This window comes from Macrotis lagotis, chromosome 1, assembly GCF_037893015.1.
Source record: "Macrotis lagotis isolate mMagLag1 chromosome 1, bilby.v1.9.chrom.fasta, whole genome shotgun sequence".
In the NCBI taxonomy this organism is placed as follows: Eukaryota; Metazoa; Chordata; class Mammalia; order Peramelemorphia; family Peramelidae; genus Macrotis; species Macrotis lagotis.
In genome coordinates, this window is record NC_133658.1 from 238211602 (window position 1) to 238238210 (window position 26609).

Below are 26609 nucleotides of genomic sequence, written 5' to 3' on the forward strand. Positions count from 1 at the left end.
ACTACTTTCAAACCCTCTGATCCTGCTTGTGACTCTCTTGTCATCATCCTATTAGCCTCCCCATTGAAATTTGCCTGTCCTCTGACCCCAAGTTATCAAAGAGCTTATCCCATAGGCAGGTTGTGCTACTGTGCTAACAGATGAAGAAGAGAAGAACAGGGTCTTCTAGGTGCATTTGGACTATAGTCTATTGTACAACCCACTAGTGACTCTAATGATGGGCATTTCTAACCAAAGGGAAGGGAAGTAAAGGCCAGAGGAGGGCAGACCAAATGATGAGGGATCTCAAAAGAATATTACAGGAATGACTGAAATAATTAATATTTACTCTAGAAAATACATATACATGTATACATATGCTATACATAGATGTATATCTGTGACAGGTGATACAGTATAGAGATTACTGAATTTGGAATCAGGAAGACACCTCTTTCTGAGGTCAAATCTGGCTTCAGATATTTATTACCCACGTGATCCTGGGTAAGTCACTTCACCCTATTTGCCTCAATTTCCTTATCTTAAAATGAGCCAGAGAAGGAAATGACAAACTACTCCAGGATCTTTACCAAGAAAATCCCAAAATGAGGTCACAGTCAAACATGACTGAAAAATAACTGAATAACAAAACATTTATGCATACATGCAGCTATATATATATATATATATGTATTATATATGTAAATGTGTAAGAGAGATATATATGGATACATACTCATATATCCACATTTATACACATATACATAATAGTTGTCTTCAAATAGTTGAAGTGCTATCTGGAGGCCATTCTTTTCATTTTTCTGCATATGTATCTATATTCCCAGAGCCTAGCAGAGAATGGCATATGGTAGGTACTTAATAAGTGATTGTCTGTTGATTTATACAAGGAAAATGAATTTAAAAACAATTTATTGTTGAAATTCAGTGGTGTCTAACTCTTTGTAATCCCATTTGAGATTTTCTTGGGAAGTGTCTTAGACCAAATTTGAACTCAGATTCTCCTATGTCCAGACCTGGTGCTCTATCTACTGGGCCCCCTAGTTACCCCAATAATAACACTCCTAACAATCATAACACATAGGGATAGGGACTAGAATCATGATCTTATTGATCCAAGTGGATCAACACCTTGTCTGCAACTTATCACCTTAGAATGATGCCTGTACCCCTAAGAGGGTTTCACAGCAAATGTGTTTCAGAGATGTGATTTAAACACAGAGCTTTAAAGCTCTTAGAGCTGGAATAAGGAGAAGTACATAAAATTTAGAACAATTTTAAGCTACTACTACACTAAGACTTTTAGGAACTTCATTTGAACCATTAAATAACCCTGTGATGCAGGTAGTACAGAGAATATTCTTAAATTTTATAGATTAAGCAACTAAGAATGAGAAAGGATAAGTGACCATAGCCACCTATAGGCAATAGATAGGATTTGAACTTAGTTCTTACTAACTCTGATTTCAGTTGGCCTCCATGCTATGCCAAAGGGTATAGTTGCTTTTTATGGGTGGGGTTCTAGGGAAGCAGATTTTGGTTCAATAAAAAGTAAATAACATCAATGGAATGGATAATACTTGAGTTGTACTAAGCTCCCTGCCACTACGAATATTCAAGGAGAATTGGATGATCTACACTACAAGATGTTGCAGAGGGAAAGAAAACCTACCTCAGGGGTAGGATTTAACTTAGATGACCTCTCAGCCCAACCCTTCCAACTTTGAGATTCTGTGATTCTCACTTGATATATACTATCTCAAATAGCAGCACAAAGGTGAAGAGGGCACAAAGGACATGAAATGCCAGAGAAGAAAGGAGGAATCCCTTGCCTGTTTATGGTTATTAATAAAGAAATGAAAGCTATTCTGAGATCACCAAAATGTTATCTTCTTTTAGAGTAAGATATGATCTAGCAAGATAAAAAGTAATCAAAATCAAATTCACGATATCTCTTACTGCTTTATCTCCCCAGAGGTGAATGACCTTCCTCTTTGCAAGTTAATGACTAGGAAGGGACCATTGGGTTCATATGCCTAACTAGCTAAACTGTGATGAGCCCTGAGTCCTGTATTATTTCAATGCCAACATTACTGTTCCATGAATATGCCAATCGAGGTTCTACCCTTGGAGGTCAGGGACTTACCGGGTCATTGCAGGAGTCACAGAGATCATTTCCTCCTATAAAGAGGGTTATTATCTTCCAATCTTCTTGGAAATTGATCCTCTGAAAAGATTTTAAAAGCAAATGAACAAAATACACAGAAATTTAACAGTAAAAAATGAAACAAGACAGCTGAGACTTCAGAAGCAATGGCTTCCCAGTAGAAAGAAAGCTTCAGCCACCTTAATGACAGCAATAAAACTAAAGTGAATGAAAAACCCACTAATGAAAAGGGCTTTCTCAAGTACTCTGAGCAAACAAGCAAGGCACAAGACCTGAATTTAAATCCTGAAACTTCTCCCTTACTACTTTTGTCATCTGGACCAAATCACCCAGAATCTCTGGGGCTCACTTTTGTAAGAACATAGATTTTGAGTTGGAAGGGACCTCAAAGGCTGAGTTCAATCTCTCTATTTATCAGAAGAGATAACTGAATTTCAGAGAAATTACATGGCTTACCCAGGGTCATATAATTAATAAATATCTGTGGCTGGATTTTAATCCAGGTCTCCGAACTTCAAACCCAACACTTTAGCTACTATACCATTTGTGAAATGATGGCTTTGGACTAGATTAATGGTGCCAAATGTCTGCAGGTTGCATTATGGCATATAACAATCCTGAGTGAACAAAATTAAAACATAATTGGGAAAAATTAAGAAGAAAAATACAATAGAACATAGATAATGCCAATATTGACCCCCTGTTTCTTTTCTTTTTTTTTTTAGTGTTTTTTTGTTTTTTTTTTTTGCTAGGCAATGGGGTTAAGTGGCTTGCCCAAGGCCACACAGCTAGGTAATTATTAAGTGTCTGAGGCTGGATTTGAACTCAGGTACTCCTGACTCCAAGGGTTGGTGCTCTATCCACTGTGCCACCTAGCTGCCCCTTGACCCCTGTTTCTACTTGAGTTTGACACCACTGGGCTAGATAATGCAGTTCAGAACTTCATCTGCTGAAAGTGAATATAAATTTTTGAGCTTTCCTTTGTCTTGGAGTACTGAGATATATAGATGGTATCAACAAGAGTCCAGTTCCCTCCTTTTAAGATAAGGAAATTGAGGTTTAGAAGGCCTAAATTGACTTGTAATCATTGCTTCTGTTCTTTAAAGGACTCTGTCACCTCCTCATTGTGGTTGCTTACTCCCCTACTGCAATATGCTTTGCAAAGCTTATTCATCATGCCTTTCTATCAGATCTTCACAGAGGATTCAGTCAACCCGAGGTCTTTTGTGAATTCTTTGAATGTTTTGTGGTTTTGTTATTCAGTTTCAGTCATGTCCCACCCTTCATGATCCCATTTGGTTTTTCCTGACAAAGATACTGGAGTGGTTTGCCAATTTTTTCTTCAGCTCACTTTAGAAATGAGGAAACTGAGGCAAACAGGACTAAGAGAATTGTCCAGGGTAACACAGCTAAGTATAAGACAAGATTTGAAATAGGCTGGACACACTATCCACCATGCCACCTTGCTGCCTAGTGTGGCTACCAGTATAATATTCTGTTTATCTATTGTCTTTCATCCTCACCACACTACTGGCCCTCTCCTTTTTCCAATCATACATATCCTTGCTATTTCTTTTATCTAATTTGTATGCACAGGTCATCCTTGGTAATATGCCATAGCTATATTTAAACCCACCATAAATCTTCCTTTTGCCCTTTGAGTCACCTGCAATTATTTTCATTCTGAGATTGGACTGCTGCATAATTTCCAAACATAAAGCACCACAGAATGTTGGTATTAAAAAGACAGACTTTTGTAGTAGCAAGCAGTCAGGTGTCACCTAAAGCCTATGCCATGACCTAAATGGGACCCAAAGCAATTTTTTTTTCCTTTCATTTCTAGGTCCCTCTCAATGTCCATCTGTATAGAATGATGGAAATATTCAGAGTATTGGTTCTCCAATGACATGCTATAATTTGAATAATGTTTATCTATCAGCTCTTTGTCTCTCCAGTATAAATGGCTTGGTCAATCTCTTTTGAGTGTGTCTGGATCTCACTGAGAAGGTCCCATAGTCAGTAAAGTCCTACTGTACTCGCATAACAGCTTCTGAAAATGAGCATCTCTGGGAGGACCTCTCCATCAAAAAGGACATTGCCATGGCACTGGCAAATTCCTCTGGTCAGTATACACTTTGCTGTTTGATGCCTCAGTTGAAGACGATGACACTGAGAATTATTGAACAAAGCTATATCTATGGATATATCTGTTATGGAATCTGAGACAATCAATCTTGGATGATATTGACACATATGTGGGAGATATCTTGCTCAATGGTTAGATGAGTATCAAGTGGTAGAGTCAGGATATGAAGCAATGTCATGTGGGAATAAAGAAAAAACAAAAATAGGCATTAAGGGGTTGGCAACCCCAGGGTCAGTTATGTTAGGCACAGGTCACTGGTCCTGCAGGTGATTCTAATTAGCCATAATCAGTAAATAGGCCAGTGCAGTCAAATCACCCAAATGGATTTCAATACTAATACTGACACATGCCCTAACATGAATGCAGATGTCCATCCAGGGTCACTATTCCTAGAGCTCAAAGAAGATGAAGGGTATGGTAGGGGTTACCCATCATAGGAGTGGTATGATTTGGCAAGAGATTCCATTCTTGTAGAGATGGTATGAAATGACTCGTCAACCTTAAGGGAATCTGGGAAAAAAGTTGTTCTCTAATGGAACTGGAAACCAAGATTTCCATTTTGAATAAAAGGAGCAAAGCATTATCTCCTACTGAAGTCCTTTAGAAATGGCTCATTGAATCCAGAGGAAAGGAACTGTAAGGAAAAGCATTCTTACAATTTAATATGAATTGAATTTAATACTAGTTTTTGAACTATGCAAAAGAGGCTCTTCTAGCTTCTTTTCTTTCTTACCTACCATAATCACCAAAAAATCCTGAGGATCTTACCCTCCAACAAATGTTTTTTTCTTTTATGGAAGTGTTATTCTTAGTGTCTTTGTCTCATCTCTCTCCTACCTAACTTTAATAGCTGAATGAATATTACCTCAGTCACACTGTGGCATGAGTAGGATCTAGCTTAAAAAGGCCAAGGGCATCCACTTCATCTAGGGCCATCTCCAGTCATTCTGAACCATATCTGACTACTGGATCCAAATAATTCTGGAGGAGAAAGTGAGGCTGGTGACTTTGCACACTTAAAGCAAATTCACTTGCATGTCATGGCATCACTTCCCTAATGTCATGGTCTTTTTCAAGAAGGAAGAACAAATAACAACAATAAAGAACCAAGACTGTTACTGGGTGATATTGTGCAAAAGATAATGAAAGATGGAGGTCTTTGCTAAAGTAGTTCACACTTTAGATTGCTTTTGCCAAAATTCAAAGCAACTTTTCCTCTTAGGAAGCCAAGTGGAATAGTATGTGGTGGTTGGACTGGTTGGAAGGGCTTCTTCTGTTCTCTAGACCAAACTGTGTAGAGAGAACTATCAGGAGCCTAGGGAAAATTCTGCAAAACCCTGGCTATCCTTTTTTGATATCTCAGCTCTGTTTGACCTTGGTCTCTCTCTGATCTGTTCTTCTAAAAGAAGGAAAGGTGTCAAAGAATTTAGGGGGGGAAACTAATAAATACTGTCTTAATGGTAGCAGTCATAATGAAATGACAAATATTTTGACAGTATAGGCTATTCAAGACCATTTCAACAGCATACAACTTTTATTCATTTCTTCTTTGAGAGAGACCTGTGATTTCATCTGCATATGGAACTCATAAGTGAAAATGTGTTACTGCAGATCAGCAATGATTTTGTAATTTATAATTTTGGAAAATTGTCAGGGGTACTGAGAAGTTAAATGACTTGCCAGGACTACACAGTCACCTTGTGGAAGAGACTGGTCTTGAACTCAGATATTCCTGTCTTTGAAGTCAGCTCCCCAGCCATTTTTACATGCTACCTCTCAAATAAACCCATAGCCTCTTAACTATTTCTTTCATCCATTTGGATGTGACCCTAGTAAACAATTTAACTGGTCAGTTTAGGGACAGCTGAAAAGAAAGCTGGAAAGTTCTTTGTACAGAAAGACAGAGAGGTAGAAGTTTCCAATGTTTTCAGTTTAAAAACTACCTGTTCATCCATCGATCCATCTATCTATCCATCCATTCCATCAATTCATCCATCCAATCCACAACTAGCCTTCATCCACGTCTGTACCTGATTCCTCTGACCTAGCATTCTATACAAGACAGTTTCATAATCAATAAGTTCTCAGACTCCTTTCAACCAATCACTGAATTCATACTTACTGCATCATTCTTCATCAGGTCCACTAATCTCCTAGCCTGGCTAGGCAGATCCCTACAATAACAAAGAAAGAATATTTTAAAAGTAGTGATGATATCATGGGATCACAAAGAAGTTATGGTAGAGAGAAGAGAAGGTAGGAATACAATTCTGCATGAAGGTAGACAAAAGGAAAATACTGTAAGAGGGTGCCTGAAGTCCCTAAATTTAGATGCCCCTATATTTCCATTACCAAGTGGAAATTCTGATGTAATCTTTTCTGTCATTCCTTGGGTCATTAAATGGTTTATTATATCTTTTTCTTTGTTTTTTAAGATAAGTTTTAAAATAGTAACACTATGGTTACCACATACTCTGCCTCTCAGTACCCCAGTTTGGATACTTCCAGTGTCCCAGTTTGGATATAGCAAAGCTTCTTAGTAACTACAGATTTAGGATAGTAAACTTACTCACCAATCTAGCAGGCACTAATGATAGTTTTTTTATGTGTGTAATTTTTCAAGAAAATTAATAACATGGGCATGTTAGAGGGAGGACATAACTGGATAGGGATCCACAGTGCCAAGCTTTGGCATCCAACGGGTAGGATAAAGCTATTGGGTTCCTAGGGGTGGTAGTAGGGGGAAGACTGAGGAGGAAAGGGACCAGGAGTCTAAAAGAACTGTCATTTAATACTCAGATCCCTGCTAGGGGATCCTAGATCGATCTTTTCTAATCCCATTGTCACCTGGGAAATCCCTAAAAGTGGTTGAGCAGTTGCTGTGCTTTCCAATCTCTCTCTCTCCTATCTCAGGTGGTAGCTCCTTTCTCAAAGGGTTGTTATGAGGCTCAAATGAGATAATGAATATAATGTGCTTTGCAAGCTTTAAAGCAACTTATAAATGGCAGTGATTGGCTGACATATGCAGATCTCAGGAAGAACTAGGACTTTCACCCTTTGACCCTTTCCAGTCAAGTAAGTTTTAGCTAAGGAAACCAATTGGTTCATTCCAAAAATTAATTCCATATACCAAGACAAAGCATGTCCCAAAAGAAAAGAGGTCATGTCCTACAGATATTCTAGTTTAAATTGCCTCTTCATTTCTCATCATCTCTGTCTATGAAGTGGAGAAAATAGCAATTGCAAATCTATTTCACAAAGTTCTGGTGCTGAAATCCATTTAAATTAATATGACTACAGGCAGCTGTTGGTTATGTACTGCAGATGCTGATTCTTTGAGAGGTAGTGTTTAATCCTTTGATAGCTTCATGAGTCCAGAAGGCTTCATGACTTCTTCCCCTTTAACATTCTCAACTTGTGAGGGGTCAGGGAATGTAGCTCATTCTCAATATTAGCCTAGGCCAAATAGATGGGCAGGTCAATCCCTAATGAGAGAAATTCTCAGAATTCCTAGCAAAGTTTTAAAAAACCTGGCATCTCTGTCAGTTACTGCCTTGTGCCTCTGTTCCTTTTCTGATGTAGTGGCTGAAGAGGTAGATGGATCACTCTTAGTATAGGTCATTGCCTCCAGCTCTGTTCTAATGATACCAAAAGGCCCCAGGACCAAATCAATTTGGTAAAACCAGTCCCTGCCACCATTTAAATGGCTATACAGTCACATATCCAGTTATGCTACGTCTTTAGACTTCTGATGACTGAAGTACAAGGTTTCTGCTTTTCTTAAGGGTTAGAGTTAGGGAATTTAAAATAATTCAGTTCAATCTAACAGATATTTATTAAACCTCTGCTATGTGAAATATGGACAGTAAACAGAGCTCTGAGCTTGGAACCAGGACAACTTATCTTATGAATTCAAATCTGGTTTCAGACACTTAGTAGTTATGTAATATCAAGCAAATTGCTTAATCCCATTTACCTCAGTTTCTCTTCTGTAAAATGAGCTGGAGAAGGAAATGGCAAACTACTTCATAACTTTGCCAAGAAAACTCCAAAATAGGGTCATGAAGAGTTGAACATTCAACAATGAAAATGTACAAGCTGCAGGGAAGGGGTTTTATTTTGTGTTTGGCTTTGTTTCTCTTTTTTCACCCAAGGCTGACTGCTTATTTCTTCATTGACAAGGCAGCAAACTCAGAGCAAGAACTTGATAGTGCCAAGGCTTGGAAGCCACAATCAGAAACTGCTAATCAGACTGATTCTTCTGCTCACCCATGAGTAAAATGTGCAAAGTTCGACCCAAGTTGAGCATCTTTCATCTATAACAATAGCATAACCTATTTGAATCCATTCAAGACTTAGCTCAGGAAATACCTTCTATACAAGGCCTTTCCTGATCATTCCCTCCACCCCTACCCCCATTAATGTCTTCCCTCCTCCCACCTATACCTTGTATCTATTTGATATGATTTTGTATATTTTTATAAATGAACACGTTGCCTTTCCCCATGAACAAAAGTTTCTCTTTTGTCTTTGTACTATTTTCAGCACCTGGTACATAAGTAGATATTTAATAAATGCTTGTTAATTGATCATACATGGATTTGCTCTTGGTGGGTCTGAGAGGACCCAAAGCAGCTGTTTAGAAGTAAAGGAGCTGGGTTGAGCACAATTAAGGACAATAATATCCTTAATATTATCATATTAGTTAATTTATTATGCTAATATTTCCAGGGTAGGAAAGAGCAGTTTCCTGAAGGTGATATGAGGATCTTAGGAGTGCAGCCATAGAGTTGTAGGGACCTTAGAATCCAAAGCCTTCATCTTACAAAGGAGGACTACCAAAGGTTAAGTGACTTGTCTAAGGTTGCATGGTGAGTGAGTGGCAGGGGTTTGAACCAAGGTTCTCAATCCAAATCAAGCTCTGAAATAATAGCTATTGGTAATATGCCCCCCAAAAGTGTTGATGTATTCTAGAAATTAAATTTATTTTGATATCTGAACATGGTGATTTCTTTATTTATAGAACTAGGGTAATAAATATAACAAACATAGAAGAATTCATTCCTTTCATGCTCCTCCTCCTAAATTCCTGCCTCCTACATACACACCGACATGTAAACAACACACATGCAACACACATACAATGCATATCTGTACATACATCAATACATACATGCACGCATGCAATATACACATATAAACCTAATACACAACATATACTAAACATTCTGCATTGAACCTAGAAATTCCCCTCAAAGGGAAAGCATTGGCAGGCCCAACGCTCCCAAATCTTCCTTGTACAGAACACCCACCTAATTCGACAGTCATAATCTAGGCTAGGAAGCCAACAAGTAGGAATCCTCTGATTTTTCTATGACTTCCCCCCCACAAAGGTCACTACTTACTTGGCTTTGGCTCCTGCCACAGCCTGGTTCAGGAAGGCCCTAAAGGTGTTCTGGTTTCCAGTGCCAGTGGAGAATCCAGTAAGAGATGGGTTGAATTCCCTGAGGATGTCTACAAACATAAGAGCAAAGATAAAAATTCAATTCTGTAGGAAAGTTTCCTGGGAAATCCAACTCAGAGATAGAAAAAGGAAAGACAGGGGGAAGAAATAAAGGTTCCCTCAAATCTCTGACCTCAAAGGGAATATCACCCAAAGAAAATGCATTTGAGTTTGTGAAAATCTGGGGTGTAGACACTGAGGGGCACAAGGAAGGAAATAAAGGCTTGGGGTGATGAGGTTCTTTTAAATAACAGAACACATTGGTTGGTGCTAGTCAAGATCTGGGCTTGGATTCCACTTCTATCCATTATTTCTTATATGACCTTGGTTAAGTAATACAACTTTTGTGGACTTTGTTTTCCTCTTGCTTATTAGAAAGTTGGCCCAGAGGACTTCTCAGGCTCCTTCTAGTACCAAATCTATCCTCTTAAAGCTTAAGACCTAAATAAAAAAAAAAATCTCATCTGTAAACTTAGGAAAGGCACTTTCTTAGCCCTAATCCAAAACTTGTTTAACTAACCCTTTAGGGAGCACAAGATGCAGAATTGGGGTCAGGGAGTAGATAAAACAACATAAAGGTGGAAATGAGGTGAAGCAAGGTCTGATAAAGGTTATTGCTAGAACATTGTAAGGATGATCAGTAGTGACATTCTACAGGACCCCCTGATGAAAAATGCTATCTACCTCCAGAGAACCTGTGACTGAATGCAGATTGAAGCATACTTTTTTTAAACTTTATTTTTATTGCCTTATTTTGTTAGTTTTCTTTTGCATGATGGCAAATATGGAAATAGATTTGAAATAACTTCACATGTATAATTGAAATCAAATTACTTGCCTTCTTAAGGAGGGTAGAGAAGTGGAAGGGAGAGAATTTCGAACTCAAAATTATAAAGAATATTGAAATGTTTAATGTAATTTATATGTAATATGTAAATTTATATGTAATTATATGTAAGTTCACCTTCAAATTACCAGTAATTGGGAAATATTGAATGAAATAAGTACTTTTTAGAAAGTGGCAGGTGGCACAGTGGATAGAGAACCAGCCCTGGGGTCAGAAGGATCTGAGTTCAAATCTGATCTCAGATCCTTAATACTTGCTTAACTGTGTGATCTTGGGCAAGTCACTTAACCACATTGCCTTGCAAAAATCAAAAAAGAAAAGAAAGGTTACTGCTAAGACCAGGCTGGGAAGGGCAGGCAAGTTTCAGGTAGGGTTTGGGGCATCTCCTAAAGCATCAGGCTGAGTGGCTGGGGTAATGATAAAAGACAAAGTGAGGCAATAGTCTGCAGCAGAATAAAAGTCATTACATAGTATGAAAGTTATAGTAACAGTTATTTGAGAAATAAAAGAGTGGTTAAAGATTTATGGACAGAGGCAATTTTCCCAAAGAAATGGAATCATGTGACTTCTATCATAGAATCATGAATTTAGAGCTGGGAGTGACCTTGGAGGTCTTCGAGTACCTAAACCCTCATTTTACAGGTAAGAAAACTGTTCACTAGAGCTTAAGCAGCTCACTCATCCAGGGTGACCCAGCCAATAAGGACATGAAGCAGGATTTAAAGCCAGGTTCTCCTGATTTTAGGATGAGGGCTCTAATCACCACACCACCTCTCTATTCACAGTTCAGCAAGGTCCAGATTACTCTTGATTAGATCAAGGCATACTCTTGATTAGAGAGTACTGGATTGGAGCCAGAAGCCCAGGGTTATTGCTTTTACTAAAAATAATAGCTATAATTTATAGAATCTCAAGTCATAGTTCAGTTTTAAGCTTTAATAGTTTAAACTAAATAACATTAATCACTTAAATTAAATAAACTTTAATAGCTCAAATGAAAATAATTTTTAACCAGATTATGACTTTTTTGACATCCTCTACAGTACTTTTAGATTCACAAGGCATTTGACAAATAGTCTCTCATTTGATTTTCATCACAACCTTGGGAGGTATGTGCTGCTATTATTCTTCCCATTGTACAGATGAAGAAACTGAGGCAGGAAGAAGCTAAGTCACCTAGCTAATAAGTGTCTGAGGTCAGATTGGGACTCAGATCTTGACTACCGGTCTTGCCCTCTATCCACTAGGCCACCTAACTGCCTCTGCCACATATTAGCTTCGTGAACAGGTGTAAGTCACTTAAGCTTGCCCAAGTCCCTTCATCTTCGAATTGAAGGGTTTGGACTTCTAAAGTCCTTCCTAGTCCCAAAGCTATAAACTTATGATCCTGCATTTGCAAAGGCTTGATACCAGAGTAGCAGAGATGCAAGCAATTGTTTCTCCTGGAATGGTAAATCTCATCAAACACTTGTTGTATGCTGTATATGCAATAACTCGATTCCCAAGAGACATACAGGAATGGACTTTTCTAAAATATCTTATAGATACCCTTTTCCATAACTACAGGTTCTCACTGAGAAGGCAAAGAAAGAAGGTGGTGGAACTGACTCCATCATTCACTTAAGGGCAATAAGAAATACTATTTCATGAAACACTTGGTCTTTGCCTTGAAATATTTGTGTGAACATGAACAAAGGAACAAGATAACGACAGCTCACGTAACAATGTCTGGGCAGCCGATGAATTGGAGAAATTCTAAGAACTTGAGAACATTAAACTAACTCAACTTGTACCCCAATACATAGTAAGAGCAGTGTAGAAAGAGGCAGAGGAACGAGGGGAAACTTTTGGAAAGTATAGTTCAGTAGGCAGAAATGAATGAAGTCAAAGGTTCCTCAGCTATACAGAAGTCTCACATCTATATGTTGTGGATACTTTTTTTAGGAAGAGAGTTTGAAGATGTTAGACTTATTGAGTACCAAAGAACATCACAAAACAAAAATTGCAGTCTCTTAAAAGAAAAGATATGAGTAGTTATGGGATTCTTTTCAAGTCATTTCATCTGCGTACTGTCAGATCTGGTTAGAATGGAGATTAAACAATACTAACTTAAAAGAAAGGAACATATATGAAGATATTGTGAACAATTACAAGACCTCTAATAAGCTATTGATTCTAAAAATTAACAAGTAACTTTTCTATTTAATTTGGATTATTGACATTTATTAAAGTTTAATCTATATAAAGTATTCATCATAATAAGAAAGCAGAGTCCACAAAACACATCGTCTTTAGTTAAGAGAGACTTAGCAGGGGTGGTTAGGTGACAGTGTATAGAGCACTGGCCCTGGAGTCAGGAGTACCTGAGTTCAAATCCAGCCTCAGACACTTAATAATTAATTACCTAGCTGTGTGGCCTTGGGCAAGCCACTTAACCCCATTTGCCTTGCAAAAACCTAAAAAAAAATAAAAAACAAAAGAGAGAGACACTTAGCAGCCAAGAGCAATGCTTTTCAACACATTTCAGAAATGGATGAAAGATGATTATAAAGAGAGAGTCACCTCACAAATAATGAAAGGCAGTGGAGGCAAAAACAAACCTGAACAAAGTTTATCACAAAGCTCAACTAAGGCAAATCATCTCAAGAGTATTTCTTGTAGAACTAGGACAACATAAAAATGTGAAATGGAAGAGGACTTCCAGTATTTTGCCAGTGATCTAGTCTCATTGATGAAAATGAAACCAGCACATTTGAACTTAATGCTTTTGTTTTCAAAATCATCATAGAAGAAGGAGAAATAGCATTCAAGAGAATGAATTCAGGAAGGACAACTGGACACAACCAAATTTATAAAAAAGGAAGTTCATGCTGAGGGCAGGATTGCAGAATATCAGACTTGGGAGGTACCACAGAGGCCATCTTCATGTCCAACCATACTTGAATAATATTTACAACATTCCTAAAAAGTAGTAATTCAGTTTTTGCTTAAAGACCCACAGTGAAGGGGGAACCTATCACTTATCATTTGCAACCTTTACTTTCTCTCCCATTAGAAATTAAAACAAAACAAGTATAGAGTGCCTCTCTCATTCTACAATTCAGTATTTTGTGGTCAGCAGTCAATCTGCCAAGTTATGAAGAATCTGGGGGCAATATTTTCAAGATAACTTAAAGAGAAGAAAATTTCCTTAATGGAAGATCAGTTATTTCCCCAAAAAAGCAAGAAAGAGAAGAAATCAGTAACTGCTGACACATAGGACTATTTTTTCAATTCTATAAAATCTTTTAGAAAATGTTCTAGGCTACATCCAAGGTATCCTTAATAAAAACATGAGAAGGAAACTAGCAGGCTATCATAGATGACTCCTCAGAGTGGATCTCAAGATACAACTGTTTTTTATTTTCTATTGCTTGCAAGAAACAACAAGCGAACTTATTAAGAGAACAATATGCAGCCTTAATGATTTTCATTCAACAAGCATTTCCCATTCATATGTTACAGTTACAATATATTCATCCATAGAAACAATCGCTTTGATAATTTTGTTCAAATGATCTGATTATTAATATCACTTAAGACCTGTTCAAAAAAAGCATTCATCACTTTTATGATGATGTCCAGTACAAAAATCTAAATGGTAACAATACAGAAAAATGGATTCTATTTTCCTGAGACTGAGAGATAAGTGACTTGTCCAGGGTCACAGCTAATAGGATATGGAGTAGGATTTGAACTCAGGTCTTCTTAACTCCAAGACCAGTGCCCAATCAGATTTTCTTAACTTCAAGTCCAGTGTCATCATCTAGTCATCTGGTAAGTAGCATATTATAAATGGCATGCAAGAAGTGGTATAAGAGACATTTTTAAAGGTCATGGTTCCTTTCAATTCCACATTTAAGATGCAAAGTTTCTTTTCCTTTTTTTTTAGGATTTTTTTTTTTGCAAAGCAGTGGAGTTAAGTGGCTTGCCTGGGGCCACACAGCTAGGTAATTATTAAATGTCTGAGGCTGGATTTGAACTCAGGTACTCCTGACTCCAGGGCTGGTGCTCTATCCACTGTGCCACCTAGCCACCCCAGAAGCAAAGTTTCTAAATATGAATAGACTGATCAGATATGGTAAGTGAGGAGTGATGGAGAATCTGAGGTGGCATTGATAGCTATAAAATCTGAAAAAATTTTGAGGTGCATATCTAGCTCTTTGGATAGATTCTACATGGAGGAGTTTATAGAAGGATAAAGGAAAACAATTGTACAGGATGTAAAGAAATGAATAATTGGAAATTTGTACCAGTGGGGAAAGTACCCAGACTTGTGAGATTTTAGAAGCATTGAAACATCAAAATATTTGTACGAAGTTATTTCCCTAGTTTTGTCTTTGAAGCAGGCACACTATTAAGCTACAAAGGTGATTTTTCACAAAGATGTGTGATGACCTTATTTAGCAAGGTCAACCACAAACCTGGAAATCTTTTGGCATATTCCAGACTAATGATACTATTCTCTATACCTCAATCTCTTACTTCTATGGCTTTTCTCTACCAAGCCTAGTCCCTTCTGTAGTCATCTGCTTGTTAAAATCCTTTCCTCATGACTCAACAAAGATGCCATATCTTTTAGAACTTTGCTAGATCATCTATCGAGTGATCTCTAATTTTTGAAATAACATCTTTTGATACTTCACTTATACACTTATCCCATTCTGATTTGTACTGTAGTTACTTGTATAGGCCTTATCTCCCTGTTAGATTAGAAGCTACTGGAAAACAGGTATTGTGTTTTATTTCATTTTTTATATACCATTTTCCAACAGAGAATTCTGCACATAGATGGAATTTAATAAATGTTTGTCCAATAAAACTGAATCACTCCATAACACTTTGGATCACTGGATGAGACTTTTAGAGATGGAATTCACTTTCAAGATCATCTTCTGCTTCAACCCCCTTATTTTATAGAACACAAAGAGTTCAAGAACTGGAAAGAAATTCATAGGCCACCTCAGTTAATCCCTTTATTTTACCAAAGAGGAAACCAAGGTATCAAGATGGGAAGTGATATTCTTAAGTAACAAAAAGCAGGTTCAAAATTCCACATCAAATCTTTGGACTCCAAACTTAGTATTCTCTCAACCACAACACAGATCTACTCAGGCTCTTTTCTCTTCTCTGCCCTTTAAATACTTTCTTTGGTTAAGGGCATTGCAGTTCTAGGAGACTTTGTTACTGTTTGACCCAGATGCCCCAAATCATATTATCCAAGATGCCACCATGAAATGAACCAGTATCAATCTCAAACTTCCTTGTTGAGTCCTGGAAGTCCTTGACAACTTGACTCTAACCAACCTCTTCAGGTTTCTTTCATGTTACTCCCCTTCATCTACCCCACAGTTTAGCTAAAATGGTTTTCTTGCTATTCCTTACAGAAAACATTCCATCTCCAAATCCCAGGCTTGATCTCTCCCTCTCCATTCCTTATCCTCCCTCTACTCTCTCCCCTAGGAATCCCTAGAATCTTTCAAAGCTCAGTTCAGTTGTTGCCTCCAACAAAAGACCTTTCCTCTTTACCACCAGCTAGCCATTCTTCTCCCTCTCTGGAAATTACCTTGTATATATTTGTATTAGCTTATCTATAGTTTTCATTTACTTACATGTGCATATATTATCTTCCCTGATAAGATACAAACTCCTTGAGATCAAAGATTCATTATTTTCTTTGCCTGTTCCCCTAATGTTTAACGAAGACTTTCTTTTCTGTCTTAGTATTCCAAGTGCTTGGCACATGGTGGGCACTTAAATGACTGATGATTGATGGAAAACCAGCTGCTCTGGGCTTAAGCTAGCACTTCAAGCTATAACACACTCTGAAATGGTTAGCAGCAATGCTGCTCTATAGGATGCTGATTGTACAGTGACTCACATCTACTGAGCATCCCAAATAATCCCTCAGCACCAAAGAAGCTTATTTATAGCTCATTTGTACAGACCTTGAAATGAAGAAGTCAGGGAATACATTTGGGCACAGAATTGTGCCTACTTAAAATTCCCCGAGTCTGGGCTGAGCTCCAAGTTCTCTGTCCTGTTCAGTTCTGTTTACTCTTGGTTATGACATCACTTTCTGTTATTAAGGATCAAAGTCTTAATAACAGATTTTGAGATGGCTTAAAAGTATCATAACTTGCAAAGAAATATAATAAAGGGGGTAAACACAAGGATAAGTACACAATTCCCCTTGTGGAAAATGTTAAGGGACTTAGGAATATGACACACTGTACTCAGACTTAAAAAAGAAATGTAAAATAGTTTAGGCCCCAAATATGGCTATGTTTGCAGAGTGAAATCAAGATAACAGACTCTCTTCATCCCTCACTGCTATGAAGGTAACATTACATATGATATTGGGTACACACACTATATCACATTTAATAACACACCAGGCTTAGCTCTTTGTTCTTCCAGAGCCTAGAGTCCCAGTGCGTCCAAAAAACAGTATTACCACTCTATGAGTGGTAATCTTCACTTATTTTTATAAAGATTCTAAATTCAAGGGACAAATACTCTCACAACCCCCTTCATCTTTTCCCCCTCTTTTTTCTTCTTGTTTTCCCTTTCATTCCTTCTTTCCTTTTTATCCTTCCTTCCTTCTTAATTTCCTTTTTTCTTTCCTTTCTCCCTTCTTTTTCCTTTCTTCCTTCTTTCTTTCCTCCCTTTCTCCTTTTCTCCCTTCCTTTTTTCCTTCATTTCTTCTTTCCCTTTCTCCCTCCCCTTCCTTTCTTCCTTCTTCTCTTCTTCCCTTCCTTCTTAATTTCCTTTCTTCTTTCCTTCCTCCCTTTCTTCCTCCCTTCCTTCTTTCCTTCCTCCCTTTTTTCATTCTTTCCTTCTTTCTTTCCTTTCTTCCCTCTTCCTCCTCCTTTCCTTTCTTACTTCCCTCCCTCTCTAGATCTAGAGTTAAAAGGTTCCTCAGGGGGCATCAAAATTCAACCACTCCTAAGAAACAGAGAGCAGCTAAGGTTAAGTGACTTAACTAAACTGACACAGCTAAGTAACAGAGACAGGGTTCAACTTCCATCTTAGGACTTCAGTGGTGCCTGCCTGCCTTCACTTAGACTGCAAGCTCCTTCAGATCAGGGGCTCTATGTATATGTATAGATTGGAGAAGGGAGGGGATGCTTTGGTTTTTTTTTTATCCCCAGTGCTTAGGAAGTGGCAGGCACATAATACATACTTAGTAAATGCTCCTTGACTCCATTCCAGTCGGCTTTCCTTCACATTATTTCCCCCTTTTTTCTGGGTCTCTCTTTTCCTTCATTTCCCAGTCCCACACCCTCTCCTCTCACTTTCTCTTTAAGAATTAGTTCAGTCACTCACCTCCCCGCCGGCTCTCCCGACCTCAGTTACAAGTTCCATCCCCAAGCCCAACAGCCTTGGCCAGCCTGGCTGGGGTGGAGGGGTGGACTCCAGTGCCAGGGGCACAGTGCCCCCTGCTGCTCACTCTCGCTTCCCCGCACAGTGCCTCATCCTCCCCGTGGGCGGTAGCTTCATGGTTTGCATCACTGGAAACGCTACCTCTGGTGGTGCGTAGTAGCCTTTAGGAGGGATGCTCCCTGGCTGCCAGATGCCTCCACTGGAGCCACCTGGCCTCCGAAGTCCCCCTGTGCTCTGTCTCACCCCAGGGCTCCCCAGTCCCTTCCAGAAGCCACAGAGTAGGTACTCACTTGCTAGGGTAGTGACGGTGCTGATGTTCTCATTCCCTCCGATACTGCTCCAAGGTGGGGGCGGGTGGGGAGAATGTGGGGAAGAAAACTGTGATTAGAAGGTCTGGGAAACAGAACCACACGTCCAAGGGCCTCTCACACGGGAAGCGATTCTTTTCCTGCCTGGGCTAACACTGTACATTCACTCTGTTACCCCTTTGTTCAGTAGAAAGATTCCCTCTCTCCTCCTGCCTTTTCTCTCCAAAATCCGACTTCTAAACGTTCAGGTTGAATCAAAGATTTTAGAACTGGAGGACACGTTAGAGGCCAAGTAGTTCAACCCTTCTCATTTTACAGATAAGGAAACTGAGGCCCAGGTCATAAAAGGAAGAAATGAGATTTAATCAAAATTCTATACCTTCAAATCTAGGATTTTTCCCACTATGACCTATTTTGTTCACTCAGGGCATGGGACTTGGAGTAAGGAAACTAAATTAACCAAACATTTTTTTCCTTGTATTTAAAGTCATTTGCCTTTCTAGCTCTTGTGATCATAGGACCTGCCTAGAGCCTTTAACTTCCAGATAGTTATTTTGAGAATGGGTCTCAGTCACCTCATCTGTAAAATAAGGTGGTTGGACCAGATGGTCACTGAGGACCCTTTCAGCTCCCAAATTCTATGATTCTTTTGGAAGGGACTGAAAGAGATGATTTTTAGGGTCCCTATCAGTTCTGACAGTCTGTGACACTCGTAAGGTCTGTTATTTGCAAGAAATCCTTAAAAATAGTGGAGAGATCCTAGAAGAGAGTAGCAGTGTGATTTTTCCAGGTCAAAACTATCCTATATTCTGTGGTTTGGATCTCAAATAAGTACTCAGATATCAATCTCTATCCTTGGGGAAACTGATGACATCTTTCAGATGATATGAACTAAATTCATCAGGTTGTTCCTTCCCTATCTCCTCTAAGAGTAGCCTCCGTCAACACACTTCTTGTCTTTGGGAAACCTTGCCCTTACCTCTCACAGGGTCTTAAGGATGGTGATACACTCACCTCCAAGAGAGACCTCGGTATTGAGTTAAGACATCAAGGATATTGCCAGGTTTGGATCCTGCTCCATTGGCTGCCTGGCATTTAAAAAGAAGAGAGACAGAGAGAGAGAGAGAGAGAGAGAGAGATACATTTAGAGATGACAATTTATCATATCTAAACTCAGGACTTATCCTTTCTCCTCCTCAGAGGTTTGACTGGACATGTCAACCCATATTTTTAGAGATGGAGAGAAATTCAAACTTCATTAGTATGAGAAACTTTCTCTACCAATAAGAGGTCTGCACCTTCTTTCCAATTTATACTTGCCTGGGAGCACTGAGATATTAAATGATTTGTCCAGAATTACAGAGCCAGGTTGCTATCCACATCCAGGAAAAGAACTGCTAACTAGAAGTGTTATGGAACAATTTTACATAAAAATAAATACACACACGTGCACACACACACACACACACACACACACACCTATTTGTGTCTAAAGATAGTCATGGGGTGGGGGAGAAGGGAAGAAAAAAAAGGAGGAAATAAAATTATATAACTTTATTATATATTTAAAAGGAATAGCAAGCTGCACTTGTATTTGAAAGTCTGTGCAGTTAGTTATCTTTTTTTATCATGTCATCTGATGAAAATTCTTGTTTATTCCATAAATTTAAAAAAAAATTAAAACATGACTTGAATCCAGCTCTCTCTAGTTCTGAGCTTTGACTCTGTCATCCTCTTCAACTCACTGCCTCTCACAGAGATTGCCTATTAGATTCCTCTCCTATGACAGTCTTTTTTAAGGGTGAGGGAAGGAAAGAGGGAAAGCAAGAAGCAAATTTTCTTTTGACCTTTCTATCCTAGTTTGTTGTCCAAAAGTCTGTTAGCCAGGCCTGTCTTGCTTCATTACAGATAGGTACAGTCTTCCAAAAAAGTTAAGAAACACTCCAAGCAGACACTTGGCCAGGGGTTAGTTGTGAGTGCTGGCTGTCTTCCTGCGTGAGGGAAATTCCTTAACTAAAGTTATAAAATTCAAAGTATCCGTCTTGGGACAGTGGAAAGAGAGTGGAACCTGGTTGATTTCCATCTCTACCAGCTACTACTGGAAGAGTCCCTAAGGGTAAGTCAACATGTTCAGCCATGTCTGACACTTCTTGGCCCCAGTTGAGGTTTTCTTGGCAGATGCATTTGCATTGTTTGCCATTTCCTTCTCCAGCTCATTTTACAGGTGAGGAAACTGAGACAAATAAAGTTAAGTGACTTGCCTAGGTTCACACAGCTTTCAAGTATCTGAGGCCACATTTGAATTCAGGTTTCCCCTTCCTAGCCCTACCTCTGTTATAAATTAACTATGTGAATCAAGGCAAATCACTTACCCTTTCGGTGCCTCTATCTTTCCATCTGTAAAATGTGAGTACTGGACTAGATCAAGGGTTCTTAACCTATGATCCATAGACTCCTTGGAGGGTCCATGAACTTGGATGAGAAAAAAAATCTTTATTTTCACTAATGATTGAAATTTAGCATTTCCTTCCATCATGAATGGAGATGACAAAATATCATTCCATTAATGGGGTTCATAGACCATGGTTCAGATTGCCAAAAGAGTCTATGACATATACTATGTTAAGAATGCTAGAACTAAGTAATTTCTGAGGTCCTCCCAGGTTCTAACATTCTACATAGGGCACCTAGGTGGCACAGTAGATAGATCACTGAAGTCTGGAGGACAGGAGTTCAAATCCAACCTCAAACATTTACTAGCTGTGAGAAATTGGGCAAGTCACTTATCCCTAATTGTCTCACATCCGGGCCTTACTCCAATTGTCCTGATTCATATCTAGCCATTGGACCCAGATGGCTGGAGGAAAAAGTGAGACTGGTGACTTAGCATAGCATCCTCCTCGCTCAAATACAAGGCATGTGCTTATCATGGTATCATCTCCCTGATGTTGTAGTCTTCTTTTAGAATGAAGGACAAATATTATTAACATTCTACATATTTCTAAGTAGGCAAAGCTGGCAAATTATGTATTGAATAGGAATCTGACCTCCCAAATGGGGGTGTGGGGTAGTAAATTCAGGTCTGTTGGTTTTTCCAGCATTCCTTGCTTTCCCCCCTCCATTCTCTAGCTTCCCTGTTCAGATCTTGCCAGAAGCTGTTGCCTCATTGAAGAAATTCCATTTCATTCAGGAAAAAACCTATAAGACTTTTCTGACACCTGATGACTCATTACCTACCCTGAAAGGATGCTAAAGAAAGGAACTAGAAGAGCCAGGAATAAGTGATAGGGACCAGAACAAAAGCAGACCCATCTTTACTGTTTCTTGAATAAGAGCTGCCAGGTACCATCCCAGAAGAAAATTCCAGAAAGCTAATGAAAAACCATCTGCCCTTTCTAATTGGTGAGGTCATTGTGGCATTTGTAGGGTATTAAACCCATGTGGGGGGGGGGGCTTTCAAAGCAAAAAAGAAGATCCCTTATCAAGGGTTACTTCCAAATGAGTTACAAATCTCCAGTAAAAATAGCCTGACAGATTTCTCTCCTGCATCTGGGGATCCTTCCCCATGTTCAGTTGCTTCTTGAGGACTTTGGGAACTACTCAGAGAAATAAAACTTCTGAATACCTAGTTTTCTCCCTGAGCAGCTGGAGGGGTGGGGGTGGCCTCTAGGTTTCTTTTAGAGCAGAAGTGGTGCAAAGCTGGGTAGAATTTATTACCATCACCCTCTCTTCCTACTGCTCTACCCACCAGAGTAGCTTAGTAGTGTAGAGAATAGTAGAGTAGTAGAAAGACCTGAATTCATATATGACCTCAGACATTTAATAGCTATGTGGCCCTGGGCAAGTCATTTAATTTTTTTATGCCTCAGTTTCCTCATCTGTAAACTAGGGATAATAACACCCAGCTTCAGAGTTGTTGTGAGGATCAAATGAAATTATGTTTTGCAAACTTTGAGTGCAATATAAATATGAGCAATTATAATTTTGATTATTATTACATACCTTCTGACTATTTCTCTTTGTCATTTTGACCCTTTGCCCTTATCCCAGCTTTAGATTTCAAATAATCCTCCTCCCTTTCACAACAAACTATAAGTGGCAGAGTGCTGATGTGAAAGCTATGCTAGGGAGGAAGAAGAATATCTTGGAAATTTAAAGCAAATAAATGATTTAGCTATTATAGATAAGAGGGAAAGAAATCATGGGATTTGCTCTGGAATAGGACTTTGTTTCTAGGACCTCATGTTGACAAAGACTTCCTCAACCTATCCCAAACCTAAAGCACAAGTCTGACCATGCCATTCTCCTGCTCAAGAAACATCAATGGCTCCCTATTACCTCTAGAATAAAAAAGGCCAGTTTTACATTTAAGACCTTTAACTATCTGGCTTCAACTTGTCTTTCCTGCCTTTATTACATGTGCTCTGCCCTAGCCAAACCAGCCAACTTTCTGGTTTCTGTATTGAACATTCAATCTCTGACATCTCATCTTTTTCATGGCCTGTTGCCTAAACTCTCCTTCTGCACTTCTAAGTTAATAATCTACTCTCATTCTTTGAAATTGCTTTGTTTTTATCATTGACTTACCTGTATACATGGTATTACTGCCCATCTCCTTGTGGACTGATACTATGTCATTTTTTTGGTTTAATATGTTAAGAATTTAACACTATAATATCCTAAGCACTTAAAAATTCTTTATTAAATTGGTTTGAACCTGGTTAGACACATTTTCCTTCCCCCAATGCAAATGACTTACTGTAAGTGAATCTCCTAGGGCTCCAATCACCTTAATGTCAGCAGGCCTCAAATTATGAACTGAAAAAATAAAAAAAATAAAATAAAACAAGAGATTATGAAAGGGAGCTTAGATTATATAACCTGAGATCCTTTCACCATACAGCAAATCAAGAGAACCTAGAAAACTTTAAAGAATTTTCTTTTAGTTCCTTTCATCCAGGAGAGTAGATATTAAAAAAAAAAGTTTTCCTTACTACATTTGACTTAGGGATGAAATAACAGAACAGAAACACTTTAGGGGACTGAGTTTACAAAGGTCTCTACCTGGGATCATAGTATCATAGATCTGGAGTCAGAAGAACTGTGGAGGTCATTTAGCCTAGCTCTCTTGTTGAGGGCTGAGACCCAGAGAGGTTAAATAAGGGTGGCACAAGCTGGAAGCTTTGGAGTGGAGCATCACATCTACTTCCCTTTGATCCCAATACCAGGCTTCTTTCTGCTGCCTTTGAGCTTCTTAGTGTTCTGAGAACACTGGGATTAGGTATGTTGATTATTCCCCCTTTTTACAGGTAAGGAAATTGAACCACATGCAAATAACTTTGTACACACAAGCTTTATACAAGATTAATCAGGAATAATCAGTCAAGGGAAGCATTAGAATTAATAGGGATTTGGGAAGGGCTTCTTGTAGAAGATGAGTTTAGCTGGGACAGGCAGGCATGTCAGAAGGGCATGTCCAAGATGCCTCAGTCACACCAAAAGTCACAGATATTTGGGTTACATGTAAGGCTTATTGGTTTGGTCGCCAGTCAGTTAGTCAGTCAGCAGACATTTAATAAACACTTTGCTAATTGCAGAGATACAAAGGCAAAAACCAGTCCTGACCTTCAAGGACAATATACAAAGACAATATATAGATAGCAATGTACAAAGAAGAGGGATACAAGATAAAATGGAGATAATCCAGATAGGGAAGACTTCACCATTTAGAGGGATCTGGAAAGGCTTCTTTTGGCCATAACCCAAGACAGATACACTGAAACTGCTAGAATATCTAAGAACATTGTCTCCAAAGATGCTCACTTTTTTTTGTCAAAGAGCAACCATATTTTATAAAACATGAAACAATACAAAAAGGAACCAGACACTTTCAATAGCAAAGATGACAACACACTAAATCGAATAAAATCTACATCCCCAAAGCATAATTATATTCACTCAGGGACAATATTAGCATTTAATGAGGGAAAAGTTCAAAGTGTTCCAGTTCTAGACTCCTGGGAATGGAGACAACTGGTCTCTAATTTCTCTACAATCTCAACAGCCAGGAAGGTCGTGTTCCCTTCAGATACTTGCTTTCCTTGGGAAGGCAAAAATCATTTGTAATACTCTCATGTCAAGACTGAAAGTCGGCTGTTCACTGACATTTCTACAGAGTTTTTCCCTTTTTTGGATATATTTATTGCCTTCCATATTTGAGTTCAAGTAACTGACCATAACCATCACTAATACTTCTAATGCCCAGGGCAAAAGAAGTTATGGTAGGAAGCAGAGACCTCAGATCTAGGGGAAGAAGGAGAGACCTTGGACTTCAGGACACATGACCCTATAGCAGAGAAGCCTTGGGATGCTACTCCTTAGTGGGGAGTCAGAGAATCCAAAAGATGCTAGAGAGTTGTGTGACTGCTACAGAAGACACCACTCAGGGAAAAAGGGTGGATTTTGGCTGAGCCTAGGAGGTAGTTACTTACTTTAGGAAGGATCATGTGGAGGAAGCTGCCTTTGGATAACTTCTCATTTTAACCAAATATTCTTACTAATTGAATATTAGTATGGTCAGTACCATATAAATGTTGGATCCTTAAGGCAAAGTCCAAGTCACCCTGTCCTAGGTATGATATTCATTGTTAAATGTTCAAGAGTTACATGGGTAACTGAAAAGGCTGATGTATCACCATTAGTTCTTCTTATAAAACACAAATGAAAATACCAACACATTTATTAATAATAAGGATGGGACAGGGAAAGGACCTCTGATTTTATTAATATAAGGAATTTCCCAATCAGGAAACCTCTTCAGAGAATCTCTTATCCAATCTCCCATAATGCCAATGTGGGTTGATTTCTTCTCTGCAACTTAGAGTCTTATGTTTGCCTCAAATGCCAAGAAGTAAATAACACATCAGGGTCACAAAGCTAGTAATAGCTCACATTTATAACATTCAAAAAGCACTTTTCTCACAATCATCCAGTGAAAGGGGTAATACAATTATAATTATTATTGTTACCTTTGCTGGAATCCTATCACCAGTTTTCTTATTAGTACCTTCTAGGTTCATGCTTTTCCCCACTAGTATTTCATACTTATGACATGTTTTTTGAAGCTTAACTTCAAGTGATGCGACTGACCATAACAAATGAGAATGGGTCTCCAGGTCAAGGAACAAAAGGCCAGATCTCAAAGAAATCAGAATATGGGCAAGACAAGACTATCACTAAAGATTAACAATTATACCTTTACCTACATTACTTTAGTCCCTGGTGGTCCTTACTATCTCAGGAGTCCTTGCTTGGAAGTGGGGAAGAGTAAGGGAATTACAGATTCCTAAATTTACCCTCTGGGTTTCCCAAATCTCTTTAAGAATCATATCTAATCTGTGTCAGTGAAAAGGGCAGCTTAAGTTAACTTAATCACTTACCCATTTAAAAGAGGGAAAGGAAAAACTTTTCATTCAGATTTTTCCTCATCTCTTTTGACATTTCCCTCAAAGTACTAGCTCCTTCTTTACATATCAGATGAGTAAGATTAACTCATGCATGGAATGGGAAGAGTTTGAACTGTTATGTGAAAGTATAGGGGGCCTCTAGGTGGGGCAGTGGATAGAGCACTCTGGAGTCAGGAGTACCTGAGTTCAAATCCAGACACTTAATATTTACCTACCTGTCTGGCCTTGGGCAAGCCACTTAACCCCATTGTCTTGCAAAAGCTAAAAAAAAAAAAAAAGTATAGGAAGCTAACACATTTTTTGGTTGACCTTGATTCCTGTTTTAGTGCTAGTTAATATCATGGATAGCTAGAGGCACAACCCAGTGATATTGCATTTTATAAATGATTGTAGGAGGAAAGGACAGTTAAGTGATAAGATTAAATCTGTGGGCTGTTTAGCTGCATATCATCTGGTATAAAACATCCAAACAAAATGACAGTATGTTGATAGATACATCATCATAACATTCAAGATCTTGCAGATTTCTCATATAGGAGGTTTTGGACTTTTATCAGAGAACAGATTACATATCATAATAATTCATATTTATATAGGCTTTAATGTTTACAAAATGTTTTTACTACATTATCTCATTTGATCTTCACAATAAACCTGTTAGGGAGGTTCACATATGAAGAAATTGAGGAAAGTAGTATGACATCAATAGAAAGTTAGAGTCTGATTCAGATCCTACTTGGAAGGCTTTGG

At 38.5% G+C, this 26609-nt stretch overlaps 1 protein-coding gene across 5 annotated transcripts in view; it reads right to left on the reverse strand.

The window, feature by feature from the left end:
- Window positions 1–26609, reverse strand: part of PLB1 (phospholipase B1) — a 224008-nt gene that overhangs the window by 108699 nt on the left and 88700 nt on the right. For all 5 annotated transcript variants that reach the window (XM_074209801.1, XM_074209798.1, XM_074209799.1 and 2 more), the window contains 6 exons: window positions 23153–23211; window positions 19408–19481; window positions 18376–18419; window positions 9716–9824; window positions 6433–6484; window positions 2144–2224 (listed from right to left, as the gene is read on the reverse strand). In XM_074209801.1, the coding sequence (XP_074065902.1) occupies window positions 2144–2224; window positions 6433–6484; window positions 9716–9824; window positions 18376–18419; window positions 19408–19481; window positions 23153–23211 (419 nt within the window). The remainder of the gene's footprint in view (window positions 1–2143; window positions 2225–6432; window positions 6485–9715; window positions 9825–18375; window positions 18420–19407; window positions 19482–23152; window positions 23212–26609) is intronic.